The sequence below is a fragment of the Panthera uncia genome, assembly GCF_023721935.1.
Source record: "Panthera uncia isolate 11264 chromosome A1 unlocalized genomic scaffold, Puncia_PCG_1.0 HiC_scaffold_17, whole genome shotgun sequence".
NCBI lineage: Eukaryota > Metazoa > Chordata > Mammalia > Carnivora > Felidae > Panthera > Panthera uncia.
This window is the reverse complement of record NW_026057577.1, coordinates 6,867,552-6,883,924: the sequence shown is the minus strand read 5'-3', so window position 1 is coordinate 6,883,924 and position 16,373 is coordinate 6,867,552. Positions and strand designations below refer to the sequence as shown.

The following is a 16,373-nucleotide window of genomic DNA, read 5'->3' as shown; positions in this document are numbered from 1 at the left end:
ATGCCATTTTAAATACTATTTTTTAAAAATTATTTTCTAATTGATTGTTCCTGGCATAGAGAAGCACAATTTACTTTTTTGTATGTGTATTGATCTTGTATCTACTGACCTAAGTTTACTTGAGTTAACAAAAGAAAATCATCCTGTTATAGGGAATAAGAAATTAAGCTTTGCTGATGTTTCCTTATGGATTAACACTGGCTGCTTTTCTCAATCCATGTCCAGATGCTGTGTGTCTCCTATGGTACCGAAGGTGTCCTGAGTGGGATCCCACAAATGAAAACAGGATAGCCGTGACTCCCCTCACACGTGTGTTTGCTTTCACAGTATTGTCAAATAGCATTATGTGGATTTACAGATGAGACCATCTACTTTTAAATAAATCATCCCTCATCAAATAACACAAATGCCTTAAAAAAAAAAAAACAACTGCAAACTAAAGCCAATGGGCAGAACTGACATTTCTACTGGTGTACAAGCTTTTTTTAGCCACCCTGAAAGGGCAAAAAAAAAAGAAAGAAAAAAAAAAAAGCCACCCCCCAAAAAACCCAAAAACACACACACCAAAAAACACCCCCCCCCAAACTCCAAAACCCAACTAATCAGATTTGTAAGAGAAAGCCAAAAAGTTAGAAATTAACCTGAAGACTATTAGAAATACAGATTTATTACAGCGGGTGGCCTAATGAAGGCCAAGTGCTGGGCCTTAAGATAGTATGTCAAAGAACATCAAGAATGTGGTACAACATTCATAAGTATAAAACATATATTGGGGGTACTTGTATATACACAACCAAGAAAGTCTGTGCTCCCATACTATAGGGAACAGGTTAGTGCAGGTAATTGTGCACACAGGGAAGCCTGTTAGGAAGCCATAGTCTAGATGAGCAACTAGAATAGGTTACAGTTGATGTGGGGAGACATGGACACATTTTAGAGATGTTTAAGAATCCGGATCAACAAGAGTTGGTAAGTAATTAGGTATGGTGGCTGGGGGTCTAAAGAAGATGTCTGAGTTTCTGGCATAACACCGGGTAGAAGGTGGTGCTGTTGACTCAAACAGCAAACATTGGAGGAGGAACAGATTTTTGGAGAAAGGATGATGAATTGTCTTAGACAAACGGGGCCTGAAAGAAAACTGAGCAGGAGGTAATAATTCCCTTCCTAAGCACACCCAGTAAAATGCTACATGTGTAACCAGACTTGTAGGAGGTGTTTATGTCAGCAGTAATTGTAACAGCCACAAAGCAGGCAACCTGGTGTCCATCAACAGAATGGATAAACCATGATATATTCATGTACTGGGTCATTGACAAAACTGCTACATAGAGCAACATGAGTTCACCCCACAAATCAGTGATGTGAGCAAAAGAAACTAGTCACAAGAATATACAAGGAGAGGGGCACCTGGGTGGCTCAGTCGGTTAAATGTTCGACTTTGGCTCAGGTCATGATCTCGTGGTTTGTGGGTTCGAGCCCCGCATTGGGCTCTGTGCTGACAGCTCAGAGCCTGCAGCCTGCTTCAGATTCTGTCTCCAGTTCTCTCTGCCCCTCCTCTGCTACTGTTCTGTCTCTAAAATAAATAAACATTAAAAAACAATTTTTTTAAGAATACACAAAAATTGTACCATGATCTAGGTACACAAAGTTAAACAGGCATAATCTGTGGTGTTCAAAATCTGGGGAGGGAGGGAGGAGGTGAGTGACTGAAAGGGGGCTTCTGGGGAACTCTGTGAAGCTGGTTATACTCACTTTCTTGACAAGGTTTGGGGTTATATCAGTGTGTGCACTACGGTAATTCACCAAGCTGCAGACTTACGATTGCGTATTTTTCTGTGTGTGTTACAGCGAAAATGTTAATTCAAAAAAATCTGGTTATCTCACTCCTCAGGTTAAGACCCTTTAACAGAATTCTGACTCATGCTACAACATGGATGGACCTTGAGGACATCATGCTAAGTGAAACAAGTCAGTCGCAAAATGAAATACTGTATGGTTCCACTTCTTTGAGGTTCCTAGAGCAGTCGAATTCAGAGACAGAAAGTAGAAGGGTGGTTGCCAGGGACTGGTGGAGGGGGAAACAGGGAGTTACAGCACTGCAAAACAAAGAGTTCTGGAGATCTGGTTGTACAACAACGTGAATGCATGTAACTGTACACTTAAAAATGGTTAAGATGGTAACTTTTGTATTCTATGTGTTTTACCATAACTAAACGTTAAACAAACCAGGAAACCCTTCAAAAGTTTTATTCTTCTTGAGATACGGTCAAAAATCCTAACACAGCCTAGTAAGTACTGACCCGCTTTTTCACCTCTACCGTGTACCACTCTCCCCCTTATCCTCCAAAATTTCTCCTTTCATTTCCTCCAGCACATTAAGGGTTTTTTTGTACCGTTTAGTCTTCATATAGGCTTCCCTGGCCTGGAATGGTCTTCCTTTCTCTGCCCATCTTAATATCTGCTCATGCTTTAGTCTCAGCATTAATATTTCTTCAGAGTATCCTAGACCAGGTCAGCTCTCTCGTTTATGCCCTCTTGACATCCTGGTACTTTCCCCAAGAATTACTAAATTTATTTAAGCCTTTATCTATTTGAGAGAGAGAGAGAGAGAGAGAGAGAATATGAATATGAATATGAGTGGGGGAGGGGCAGAGAGAGGGAGTCATAGAATCTGAAGCAGGCTCCAGGCTCTGAGCTGTCAGCACAGAGCCTGACATGGGGCTCAACCCCATGAACTGTGAGATCATGACCTGAGCCAAAGCCAGATGCTTAACCGACTGAGCAACCCAGGCACCCCTCCCCAAGAATTATTAACAATTACTTGGGTTATTATCTGTTTAGTGTCTGTTTGCACCACCAGACAATATACACCAGACAATATATATGCAATATACAGGTGCTGACTTACCTTGCCTCCCCCACCAGACAGCATGCAGGAACTTCCTGTCCTGCCTGCCACACAGTAGGTACTTAATAATTATTTGCTGAATAAGTATGGAAGCAGCTGTCCCACCTGAGTTTAGGGTTTCTGATCGAGATGAATCACAGTTTGGTGACACACAAATGAGAAAGAGCATCACTGACGGTGGTCATTGAGGAATCACAGAACGATATTAGAAAGTAACCTGTGTAAATAGCACTCCAATGTTTACAAAGTGATGAAGATGCACTGTGCAAGTTATGGACGTGTTAGGAAACTGCTGACCCTTGGCAAAATTTCAGAAGTTATTATTAAAGGAATAACGTAGATACTGAGAAGAGAAAGCTGTAATAATAGGGTGCTGGCACAAGCTGGTTATGTATGGGAGGCAGAATGATGCTCCCCACCCCCCCGCATGTCCCCATCCTAATCCCTGGGACCTGTGAATTCGTTAGGTTACACAGCAAGAGGCAATTCAGGTTGCTCTTCAGCTGACTTTAGAATAAAGATTACCCTGGACTGTGAGGGTGGGCCTAAGGTAACCAGAGGGGTTTTAGGTGTGGAAGAGAGAGGCAGGAAGTCAAATAGAGAGCACTTTGCAGATGCTTCACTACAGGGTTTGAAGACAGAGGAAGGGCAAGAATGTAGGCAGCCTCCAGAAGCTGGGAAAGTGAAGAAAATGGATTCTTCCATAGAACCTCCGGAAGGAATGTAGGATTGCCAATGCCTTGATTGTAGCCCAGTGAGATCCATTTTGGGCTTTGCACTTCCAGAACTGTAAGACAATAAATCTGTGTTTTTTTAAGCCATCTAGTTTGTGGTAACTGGTTACAGTGGCAGTGGAAAACTAACACACTACGGCTAAGCCATGAAAGATTCACTTCTTTTCCTTCCTTGCCATAGCTCCTGACCTAGCAAATCAGGAAGAGAGTAAATAAGATGTCTTTGTTTTTTCCACCGAAACACTTGATTACATCATTTAAGATATCATAACACTAAAAAATATGCACCAAAGGCAAAGTCAATGAAGTGAATTAGAAAACTCTGTGGAGTGCCCACACCCCCAAAGTGCTGATTAATGGAACGATGCCATCTTGGAAGATTCTGAGCAACACACTACAAGGGTCTGTTCATTAACATTCTTCAATACTTTTATCAATAACTTAGAGCAGGGATTCTTAACTCTGGGATTATGGACCACCTGGGACTGCAAAAAGTATCTGAACCTTCTAAACCTTACTGAAAATTTTATTACTTACATAATTTTTTTTTATTTTTTTAATTTATTTTTATTTTTTGGCAGAAAGCTCTATGGCCTTCATTAAAGTCTTAAAGGGGATCCATAAGTCCAGAAGGTTACGACCTGACTTAAATGAAGATACAGAAGGTATGCTCATCACATTCACTGGTGACACAAAGCTGCTGGAAAGAGTAAAGACTGCGGTGACAAATCAGGATTCCAAAAACATCTTGAAAGGTTGAATGAACAGGCTACATCCAGTGAAGATAAAATCACACAGCTTAGGGCAGCCTCTGGAAAAGACTCAGAAGGTTTAATCAACAGTAAGCTCAGTATGAGTCAGTAATTAGGGCTACCAAAATAACTTATATGACTCTCGGCAGGTGTCCAGCATGATGGAAAAAAAAACCACTTCTACTCTCTTCTGCTTTGGTGAAACCAAATGCATTACTGTGTTCATTTTTGGGTTTCTTCTGTATTCATTTCCTAAGCCTGCCATAACAAATGACCACAAACTTGGGTGACTTAAGACAACAGAAAATGTACTGTCCCACAGTTCTGGAGGCTGGAAGTTGAAATCAAGGTGTCTTGGTTCCTTCCGTAGGCTCCAAAAGGAAAACAGTCCCATGGCTCTCTCCTAGCTTCTGGGGCCCAGAAAGCCTTGGTGTTCCCTGGCTGTGGCAGTGTAACCCTGATCTCTGTTTCCCTCTATCTTCCTGTGGCTCTTTTCACTGTGTGCCTGAGTCCTCTCTTCTCCTTATAAGGACACCCACATTGGATTTAGGGCCCATCCTAAACTACTATGATCTTATCTTGATCCTCAACTACTTACATTTGTCAAGATCCTATTTCCAAATAAGGTCACACTCAGATTCCAGGTGGACATGAACTTTTATGGGACATTATTCAACCCACTGCATCCTTTAAGTGGAATACTGACAGACAAATACACTCTGAAGTTTACAATACCATATTCTTTTTTAATTTTTTTAACATTTATTTTTGAGAGACAGAGAGAGACAAAGCATGAGCAGGGGAGGGGCAGAGAGAGAGGGAGACACAGAATCTGAAGTAGGCTCCAGGCTCCAAGCTGTCAGCACAGAGCCTAATGCAGGGCTCCAACTCACAAACCGCGAGTTCATGACCTGAGCCGAAGTTGGACACTTAACTGACTGAGCCACCCAGGCACCCCTACGATACCATATTCTTAAGAGCAATCAAAAGAAACAGAGATATAAAACCAAAGGGTTAGAGGGCTTGAGTCAAACAAGGAAATTAACTATTGCCTACAAATATCTGAACCAAGTTTTTTCCCCAGATGAAAAACTTTCTAACATTGCTTTCCAGAGATGAATGTGATAGATTTCTGTCATTCATTTGTTCAAGCTTAAGCTGTACAATCATCAGATAGGAATGCTGAGGCTTCGGATGGGTGGCTGACTTGAGAATCACTGATGATCAAGCTATATAGCTTCAGGATGGTAAGCAGGGGTGAGATAAGTGGCTGGAGCCACTGGAGGAGACCACAGGGAGGGAGCTCAGATTTCCATTCTGAGGATAATGAGAAGACCGGAAGGGGGTTAAGCAAGGAGTGTTACGATTTCCTGTAGAAGCTTCAAGATTATCCTGGCTACTGTAGGGAGAAAAGACTGATGGAAGTTAAGAGAAAAGCAGAGACCAAGAAAGGGTAAGAGGGGAGAGCTGCCCATACTGAGAAGGCAGGAGTGAAAATGACAAGTCACACAGAAATATGTATATCCTGCAGGTAAACTGTGGAGGGAAGATCAGATGTGGAATGTGAGGAGAAGAAGCAAGGATGACCCTAAATGTGGACGGTGATGTCATTTGTTGAGGATCAGGGAGCAGCGGTAGCAGGCTGGAAGGCAAAAAAAAAAATGTATCAAAGGCTCCATCTGAGGTTTCTAAATCTGGAGATGTCCTCGAGACATTTAGGTTGAAGATACCATGCAGACAGAGTTGAATGTGTGACTCTAGGCTCACAAGGGAAGACTAGGCTGAAAGTAGAGGAAGACACAACAGCAGGCATTGGAGAAAAAGAAAACTGTTGCCTTAGAGTTGTCCCACTTCTTTAGGAGTATTTTGGGGGTGTACCTGGCTACTGGCTCAGTCAGAAGAGCATGTGACGCTTGATCTTGGGGTCATAGGTTTGAGCCCCATGCTGGGTGCAGAGATTACTTAATAAACAAAAAACTTAAAAAAATATTTTTGTATTACTGAGCATAGTTAAGTGCCCATTTGTTTCTGCTTAAATGTTATGTTCTCAAACCCTGGTCAGCTGCGTTGTTCAGATTTTCTCCAGCCACATTCAACTGCATGGTGACAGGAAGCACAGAGACGGATGGTAGTGGTTCACCCTGGATTGACATTTTGCCAAGTGAGTGTGATACAGAACAGAGGAAAAAGGGATGATTAATGTGAAGAATCATGGACTCTACATCAAATAAGGAGAGAAGTGAGAAGCCCAGAGGGGGCTGAAAGAGCTTCCTCTATCCAAAATCAGCCAAAGGACAGGGTCATGCTATGCTGAATTCAATTAATGCTGAGGCCTTATCACAACTGACTGAGGAGGAAGGTAGTTGCCAGAAGAAAGGGAAACACTATGAGCCAACATAGTAGCTACTATCATAAATTAGTTTAGGGTCTACAGACTTAGATCTGTTTATAAAATAAAAGCAGTTAATTCAATGGTAGCGTTTCCTGATTTCATGGTCCATCAGTGGCTACTAAGCAGGAACTCTCTGGAGACAGTGCTTAGTTTCTAAAGAACCCTGTATTTTATAGCAAGTCACTATAGTTGGAGAAGACCTCAGATGCTGGGAAAGCAGGGAGCTTCTGCAGAAAAGAGAAAGGGGTGGGCACAGAATTCATTTGCAGTGTGGATGGGTGAATGAGTGGGAAGCTTACTGTACACACACAGAAAAGACAAACTCACCCAATGGCTTACAGTGAAGTATACCTGTCCCATTCACTCCATTGTCCTAGGTCCCCCAAAGCAACCCTGTTTTTAGTTCTTCTAGTGGTCACCTTCTACGGTTCCACAAAGGCTCATCGCCATTGTTTCCTGGTTTGTCAATGTAAGACATTATCTGCGGATTTATGAGGCTACAAATCAAGATTCTGCTCATTTAGGCTTCTCCATTTTCCCTCTTCCCTGATTTCATTGTTTCATTATTTTCCTCTGTGGTTCAACCTTCCCAGTGTCTGCAACTACAGCCGTCCTCCTGAATGCTCACCCAGTGAGATGAAGTCACTGGGCCTTACCAGCTCCTGACATGCCTTTTCTCTCTTCCATTTCTCTACCTTTGTCATCTATTTATAGTTACAGATGCTTAAGGTCGAAATGTTTGCTTTCTCTTTCTTCTGCAACCAATAGGGCCTTCCACACTTTAACTACAGATTGATCTTAAACACTGAAAACCAACAAAACCACTAAAGCACTAATACCATCATTATAAAAATGTTACAGAACGGCCTGTGTTTGGATTCCACTTCCCTTTCTAGGATCTGCTAACTGCTCACAACTGTGTCACATTTTAGTTGTTTCACAATTGGACCAACTGTCCCTGGTCTTGGAGTTCCTCTTCTCTTACTAGGGAAAAACATGTCCTTTTAATTTTATGTCTAGTATCTTCCAGTTTCCTACTCTGACCATGGCTTGGAATTCACTGTATTTTTTTTTTTTTTTTTTTGAAGCTTTGGGAATAAACAAACACCCAACCTGTACACACTTACTTGTTCCCTTCGGGAAGTATGACTTTTCCCCTATGAAGGTTGTGTACTGAAAATTAACCATTTCAAAAAAAAAAAAAAAAAAAAAAGAGAGAGAGAGAAAACAAAAAATGTCTCCCAATGATCCAATCAATAGAACACAATCATTTTTATTTTTGCACATTACTCTGAGTCTTAATCCACTGTAAACAAATTTAATACAGTCACAGTTCAATCACTATATGTTTATTTTTGTAGGATATACCTTGCTTTCACAATCCCCTTTAATGGCTGTGTAACTTTCCACTGAGTGGATGTATCATAATTTATTAAACCCACTTGGGAAGCAGTACAAAAAAGTGGTTAAAGTATGGATGCTGCAGTCAGACAGACCTCCAACACATCCCAGCTCTGCTGAATCCCAACGGCTATACAGCTGGTAGGTTACCTCTCCTGCTTTCATTCACCCAACACTAATAACCAGTCCCACCCTACTATGTTTCAGGTGCCACGCTAAGCACTGTGTACACACGGGTAGACACAGCAACAGCATCCCCGCCCTCATAAACAAACAAACCAGATATATAATTTCCAATCGTATAGAGGGCTCTCAAGAAAAAAGACACTAAGTGAGAGACTGGAGAAGCCTGAATTCACATCCACAAAATGAGGACACGGTACCACCTAGGGCTGTTATTAAATTGACAGTCCATGTATAGTACAGTACTTGGCACCCTTCTCAGCCCACAATACGTGAAACAATATGTGTTAAGTACCTCACTGCCTGGGGTAAACCAAGAGCACCAAAGCAGGAAACACTCTCTCAGTGTGTCCTTCTTTCCTTCATCAACAGAAATCCTACACTTTCTCAAGTCTGAGTTCATGGCTAGATATCTGATGTGGGTCTTTTCTATATCCATTTCCCTCCTCAGCATGTTATTTTCTTTTACCTCCTTAAACAAGCTATCTCTACAATAGCTGTTTTAACACCCTAATCTGCAACTCTAGCATTTGTTCCATTTCTGGGCCTGTTGCTACTGCCTATTTTTGCCTGGTTATGGGTCATAGTTTCCTGTTTCTTAGCATGCCCAGTAATTTCTGACTGGATGTTGGTCTTAGATTTTATGTTTTTGGGATCCAGATGTCACTGCATCCCTTTCAATATTGTTGAGCTTTGTTCTGGACCAGTTACTTGGAATCAGTCTGATCCTTTTCAAGTTTGCTCCTAAGCTTTGTTAAGTGGAGTCCAGAACAGACTTTCATTTAGGGCTGATTTGGCCTCGTGTGCATTAGGCAGTCTCCCTACACTGATCAGTAAGAGTATGAACTATTCCAAGCCCTGTGGGAACTCCAAGAATTCCCCCTGCTAATTTCTGACAGTTCTTCATAAAATGTGCATATCAGTACTCTGGCCAAAGACCCGTGGGGACCCCTCACAGCTCTCCAGAGTTCATTCCCTGCGCGACTCCCTCCTCTCCCTCCTCTCTCGTATTTTACCTCCTTGCATACTCAAGTCTGTTCAAACTGCCTTGGCCTCCTAGAGCTCTGAACTCTGTTTTGGCAACACCAGGTTCCCTCTGGATTCCCCTTCCTTGCACTGCAACATGGCAACTCTCCAGGCCGTAAGTAAGCTGGGGCAGTCATACAGCTCCACTGTTTATTTCCTTTCTCTCAGGGATCACTGTCCTGTACTCTTTGTTGACCTATTTCTAAAACTGCTGTTTCATAACTTTGTCATGTTTTCTAGTCATTTAAGGTGGGGAAGTGAACTGGTCCCTTTTACTCAATTATGGCTAGAAACAGAACTAACCAAGCTTGACTTCAAATTTCCACATTTTCAATGAAACTCTTCTAGACTACAAGTCCAAGTCATTTTCCACTTTTCTGGTCTTCATGCCATTCACGACGCAGCACACTAACAGAGGCCCTACAGTATACTCTGTCCATCAAGCCCCCCCGCCACTCCACCCCTGCCCCCAACACCTTCCTACAAAGCCTGCCATCAGTTTCACTACCAGACTCAACACCGCTAGACTGAATGCAATCACAGATTCCAGTGGCTTGCTAGTGCCAGGCACAGTCCTAGGTGCTGGACTGAAACAAGGAAGACATTGTCCCTAACTGCCAGGAGCTCACAGTTTGTGGCAATGTAGAAATCAAACTCTCAGCCATAAATTCATAACACAGTTTTCAACGGGGAAAAACTAAGGTAGAAATGAACTTTTAGCACAAAGATCATCAAACATTTTCTTAAAGCTCCAGAGAGTAAGTAGCCTAGGCTTGCAGGCCACATAGACTCCTCTGTCACAACCACTCAGTTCAAAAGCAGCCAAAGACATGTGAACAAACGGCTATAGCTGTATTCCATAACTGTGTAAAGTAACAGGTGGCTGGTCCCCCGGGTGTAGTCTGCAGACCCCTGCTTTAGAACAACATCCACCAAAACAGCCTGCACCATCTTCTACAATGGTATGTTCTGTTTGTGCCATCCAGACAAGGCCCTCCTAGGCGGGCAGTGCATACAGCGCCTTCTGCACAAACTATAGCACTTGTACAACTCAAGCACAGAGTAGGTACTTACTGTTTTTTTCTTTTTTTTTTTTTTTTACTTATGCTGCTTTGCATTTGAAGAGCTCCCTTTGTTTTACTTAAAACTGCTTCCAACAGTAAACGAAGCTGCATTTGCAACAATTCATAGAAAATAATAAATGTCTAGTGCATAATATAAGGATGATAAAACAAGCAAATGTTGATGGTCCTGAAAAACAGTTTCATTTTGCAAGTAAGTCAAGACTACCATATACTTAAATACTCAAAAGAATCTTCTCTGGGGACTACCCATTCATCCCACAGATGGCCTAAAACACTACTAGACTTCTCTCTTGAAAAATATCTAAAGAGAGAGTTCACAAGCACATAAAAAAGAATGGCCTCAAAAGAACTTTCAATTGTGGTCAAAATTCAAGTCTATCTAGAAAAGACAAAGATTTGATACACTGCACATCTTTTTAAAATTGATCAATCAAAAAGATCTTACAAAATAAATCTTACAAAATAAATGCTAAGTGTTTCAATTTGTTTTCACTGCTGCACAATATGTGTGTGCATATATGTACACCAACGGATAAACATATGGTGATGTGACTGGTTTGAAAAGACGACCACTCTCTTTAATAGGTATATTCTGGCAGGTTTGTTCAAAAAGATCTGTCCTTGGGTGCCTGGACGACTCCGTCAGTTGAGTGTCTGACTTGATTTCGGCTCAGGTCAAAATCCCAGGATTGTGGGATGGAGGGAGCCCTGCATTGGGCTCTGTGCTGAGAGCATGGAGCCAGCTCAGGATAGTCTCAGTTTTTCTCTCTTTCTCTGCCTCTGCCCCTCCCCTGCTCATGCACATTCTCTAAAAATAAAAAAATAAGATCTGTCCTACCACTTTATAGTCACACTTCAATCAAGGTGGAGGAAACTTAGAAGTCATTTAATCTAACCTTCCTTCAAATGAAGGATTTTTCTTTTATAACTTTCAAACAGTGCTCTGTGGTTTGTCCATCTTTTTTTTTTTTTTTTTTTTAACGTTTATTTATTTTTGAGACAGAGAGAGACAGAGCATGAACAGGGGAGGAGCAGAGAGAGAGGGAGACACAGAATCTGAAACAGGCTCCAGGCTCTGAGCTGTCAGCACAGAGCCCGACACAGGGCTCGAACTCACGGACCGTGAGATCATGACCCGAGCCGAAGTCGGACGCTTAACCGACGAAGCCACCCAGGCACCCCGGTTTGTCCATCTTTTAAAAATCACATTCAGAATCAAACATAAACGAGAGGTGTACCTGGCCTCATGAAGCAGGACCAGTGCTGCCCAGGAACCAGACACCCAAATTCAAGACGACTAGAGAGGGTCTGTCCTGCAACAGGCAGCTAAGCTTTATCTCCCTTCAACTCCTTTTAATGCAGGTGATTTTTTTTTTACACCCCAATTCGGGGCTATGTATTTTTTCCTATTCACTTTTTTTCTTAGTCTCAACCCACCATTCCACACACTGAGATCCTAGGGATTCAGCAGGTCAAATAGATCATTTAAATATGCCATGTCTTTACCAAAATCACTGGCACAGCAATCAAAGATCTTCACAATGTGAAGAACAGCAGAAGGAAAAACTGAAGGCAGCAAATATGAACACAACCCTTATGGGAAGCTTTGCCATTAAGAGAAATAGAGGATGGGATGGTAGCAGAAGAGTATTTGGTGGGAAGGTCAAATGTGTTTTTAAAAAATATTCAAATATTTATATGCCAATGGATCATCCAAAAGTGAAGGAAAAATACAGTGTGTGAAACCATTTTCTCAATTGTAAAATTCAATATAAATATATTGTATATATCTCCTTTATCTGCTTGCTTATTTATGTTAAAATCTGGTTTTTAGAACCTCCAGCTCCTTTTGAATTCTCTTTCCTTTCAGAGTCCCTGTTCCCAGGATCATACCTACTATTTCTCTGAATATTTTGAAATCTCTATATCTAGTAGTCCTTGCCTTTGCCATTATGAATTCTAACATTACATGATGGCTTTCATCCAAGGTCTTATTTCCACATCAATATCCTTTACTCTTTATCAGAATTTAAAAAACCATGTTCAGGTTTAATGGATTCATCCAAAAGAACTACTTTCTTAAACCTAAAAACCTAAGTTTTGCTTTTTTTTTTTTTTTTTTGTATCCAGACGGTTAGCAAGATGCCCCCCTTCCCCCTTCCCCACAAAAGTTGATCATTTGGTAAAACTGTTAAGGCTGTAATATCCAATCCTCAAAATTTCTATGCAAAGCAAAAAGTGGCTGATACCAGATTCTTCCCACCAGCACATCTGCATATACAATGACATCATCAACACTGGTCCTTCTCCTGCCCAACCCCCACTCCAGGCTCAGACAAAAAGTTAGTGTGCACAAACACAGAGCACATTTACAATGTCTGCTCCCCAGTAGGTACTAGCTAGTTTACATTTGTTTCTGGTTCTAAGCTCACCCTTTGAGTAAGCAACTCTAATCTGCAAATAAATACAAGATATGTTCCTTCAAAGGCCCATTCCTAAAAATGAATTATCAGTAAACATATGAAATCTGTTAACACCAAACAAATGAATCTCCATTCTATTCAATCTGCATTCTATTTAGTGACAAAGAATACGTTTTCAAAATACAACACTTATTGTTTTATAAAGTTTAACACTTTCTAAAAATGTACTTTTAAAACACCAAAGAATCTAAAGAAAAAGCTGTCTATTTGCCCTTTAAAGGTGTAGAATAAATAAATTTCATCCAGTTATTCATACATGTCTAATTGATAGTAGCACTACAAAATAAGAAAGGTTTCTAATATTTCACAAACCAAGTCAGAGATTTAAAATGAGTCATCATGTTAAGCTCTAGGAAAATGTGAAATTATTTTGTCTTTATATTCATTACTACCAAACACTTATCCTAAAAAATGCACCTTTGTTAATTTCACATCTAGGGGTGCCTGGTTGGCTTAGTTGGTAGATTATGCAACTCTTGATCCCAGGGTTGTGAGTTCAAGCTCCACACTGGGTGTAGAGCCTGCTCAAAAAAAAAAAAAAAGAAAGATAAAGAAAAAAAAATTTTCACATCTATTGCGCCCAGCTACTTCTGCCAGGAATTCCGTCTCGTAACATTTTTTGCTTTGTAATTTGAACATTACTTTGTTTACTGTCAACACACAGGAAGTCCTCAATAAACACGCTAAGATTCTCTTCAATTCAAAATTATAAGAGCATAAAAGGTCATAAGAACTGTAATATTTATTAAAATATAAAATTTTGAAATTCACTAAATCAAGAATAGCCACTTTTTTTTAACTGAGGTATAACAGATGTAACGCAAGTAATCGTAACAGACTTATACCACCATTGTTGTGTTTAAGATACATTCCCAAGTTCCTGCTGCAAAAGTAGGAAAATGTCCTGGATTTCATGATTTACAGGTATACGGATGTATAAAGGCCCTAACTAGCACTTCAGGAAGAAGAGGAATTTTCATCTGTTTTGTTCACTGCTGTTGCCCCACCACCTCTCCAGTGGTACACAGGATTTCAATTAGTTATTTGCTGAACTGAAAGCACCTATGTGTGCAGACCCCTCAGTAGGAAGTCAGACCCAAACCACCTGTAGGACCTCACCACTCACACCATGAGAAAACATGCAGCAATCTCATGTTGTGCAAATAGAAAATGAGCTCCTAGAGAATGGAGAATAGGGAGAGAAGACAGACACTGAAGGCAACCGACCCCAGACTCAGCGTTCACACACTGCCCTGACGTGTTCACATTGAGGGGTGTCTAAAACCTCACCAATTTAGACATTCATTCAGGTTGACAAGTCTCGTTTTAAGAATGCAGGGACCATTCATACCTGTCAACAATCTTACGAGGTAAATATGTCATCATTCCATTTTGTGGAGGACACTGAGGTTATGTGGCCAATTTACTTTCCCAGGGTTACGCAATGCTCTCCTGGTGTCACATAGCATATGCACAGCACAACTCAGAACCTTTACTTGTACAGTGATGCTACCTCCCCAGGGATAAGGAAACAGGACTAACCTTCCTCTACACATCAGTTGCATGTTAGTTCCCAATACTCTTCTGTTCAAACACCTACAACAAGAGTTCTCAAAGACGGGGCTTTTGTTTGGGGATGACAAGCAAGCAACAAGTAGTTTTACAACATGGGACCCTTTGGAGGCAAGAATCTAAAGTGAATATCGTGGATTTGGGGTGCCCGAGGGAACCAAGCCCTAAAGACAAACCAAGTATTTCAAAACCCTGCACGGGGCCAACTCTTGCTCCAGAACAGCTTGCCTCTCTCTCTTCCTCTTCCTCCCCTTCCACGTGACCCTCACGGTTCTCCGCACCAGAAAATAGGCTACCATTGTTAGTGCCATAGTTTGGCAACATTATGTGATCCAACTACAGTGACTGGCACAGAACAGGCACACAAATATTTACTAAATGAACCAAAGACCAAAGTTGTTTCTGCCCGCAAGCTGGGACCCTAACTGCCATTTTTAACAAAATGGAGATGAGAATGCACTTTAAGCACCTGACCGTTGGTGTAAATATGAACTTTTACAAGGCACTTCTAAATTGGGGGCAAACTAGAGTGAAAGACCCACGTGATTCTTTTTCCTCAGTACACAGATAGCTTAGCACTTTAGCACACACAGATCTCAGAAGAGGCATGATGTTTTAATATTTTAGAGTATAAAAACAAACATCATTACCTTATTTAGACTGCCTTGTTTAGGTCATCTTAACATGAATAGCAGCTTAAAAAAAAAAAATCCACTCTCAGCATTCTCAGGATGAGTGTGGGGGTGGAGAAGATAGCAGACATTTTCCAAAAAGTTCGCAGTGGGCAAAAGAAACAAAAAACAAAACCCCCCAAAAAATATCAAAAGGAAAAAAAGGTTCCTTTAAAACATGACCAGTAATTTATACAAATATACGTTTTGTATACAAATAACTAAACGGAGCCAGTGTTTATAGGAAAGCATGAGCATACGCCAAATGGCTTCAAAGACAATTCTTGAAAATTTTATCTATTTCCCCTTCGGTCAGCACCCATGCCCTGAAAACTTGGCTACTAGTTCCAATTGGTATCAGATTCTTCATAATGTGAGATTTTCAGGCGTCAAATTACAGTAAAACTACTGGGGCAGAACAGGAGCCAAAAGCAACAGGGAAGATGCCCATTTTCCTCTACCAACCTCCTCCCACTTGCCACTTAAGAAAAACGGCACGTTTTTACGTTAGAAAAGGGCCTTCATCCTTCGAGATCTAATTCAGCGTTAAGTCTGGGATTTCGGGAACAAACCTGCCGATTCCAAAATGCAGGTTAAGACCTCCTCCACCATGAATTAGTTTTGCGCTCTTCCACCACCTCCTTTGTCTGAACTGTCCCTGCAAACTCGCAGACCCATGCCCTCCTGTAAACAAGCTACCTAAACGAAAAGGAACGTTTTCTAAGTCTTTCTAAGAGAAGAGGAACCCCTCACCCCCACCCCCCACCCCCCAAAAAAGCGTCTGGAGCCTCATTCCCACCCGTGGGCAGGCCGGGCTGCACACGACGGAAACCTGGACCCCGGGGCCGCCGGCCGAGCGGAGCGGAGCTGCGAGTCCGGCCGGGGTGGGTGGGGGCGCTGAGCCCGCCGCCCCCGCGCCCCGGCTCCCGAGGGCCGCCGCCCGCCCCCGCGCCGGCTCCTTCTCTCCGCGCCCCGGCACTCACCTCCGTGGATGGGCAGCGGCGCCAGCACCTGGCCGCGGACCTCGGCCTTGGGCGAGTCGAGCCCGTAGCGCCCGCGGTCGATGCGGAACGTGAGAGGGGCGCCGCGGCCGGGCTCCTGCACCGTCACGTTGATGAGCGCCGTGTAGTACTCCTGGCTCGCGTTGTCCGCCCGCGCCGGCCACA

The 16,373-nt window shown here is 42.1% G+C and overlaps 1 protein-coding gene across 1 annotated transcript in view; it reads right to left on the bottom strand.

The window, feature by feature from the left end:
* Positions 1-16,373, bottom strand: part of RNF130 (ring finger protein 130) — a 108,386-nt gene that overhangs the window by 91,394 nt on the left and 619 nt on the right. The window contains exon 2 of the mRNA XM_049648819.1: positions 16,191-16,367. Coding sequence (XP_049504776.1) covers positions 16,191-16,367 — 177 coding nt within the window. The remainder of the gene's footprint in view (positions 1-16,190; positions 16,368-16,373) is intronic.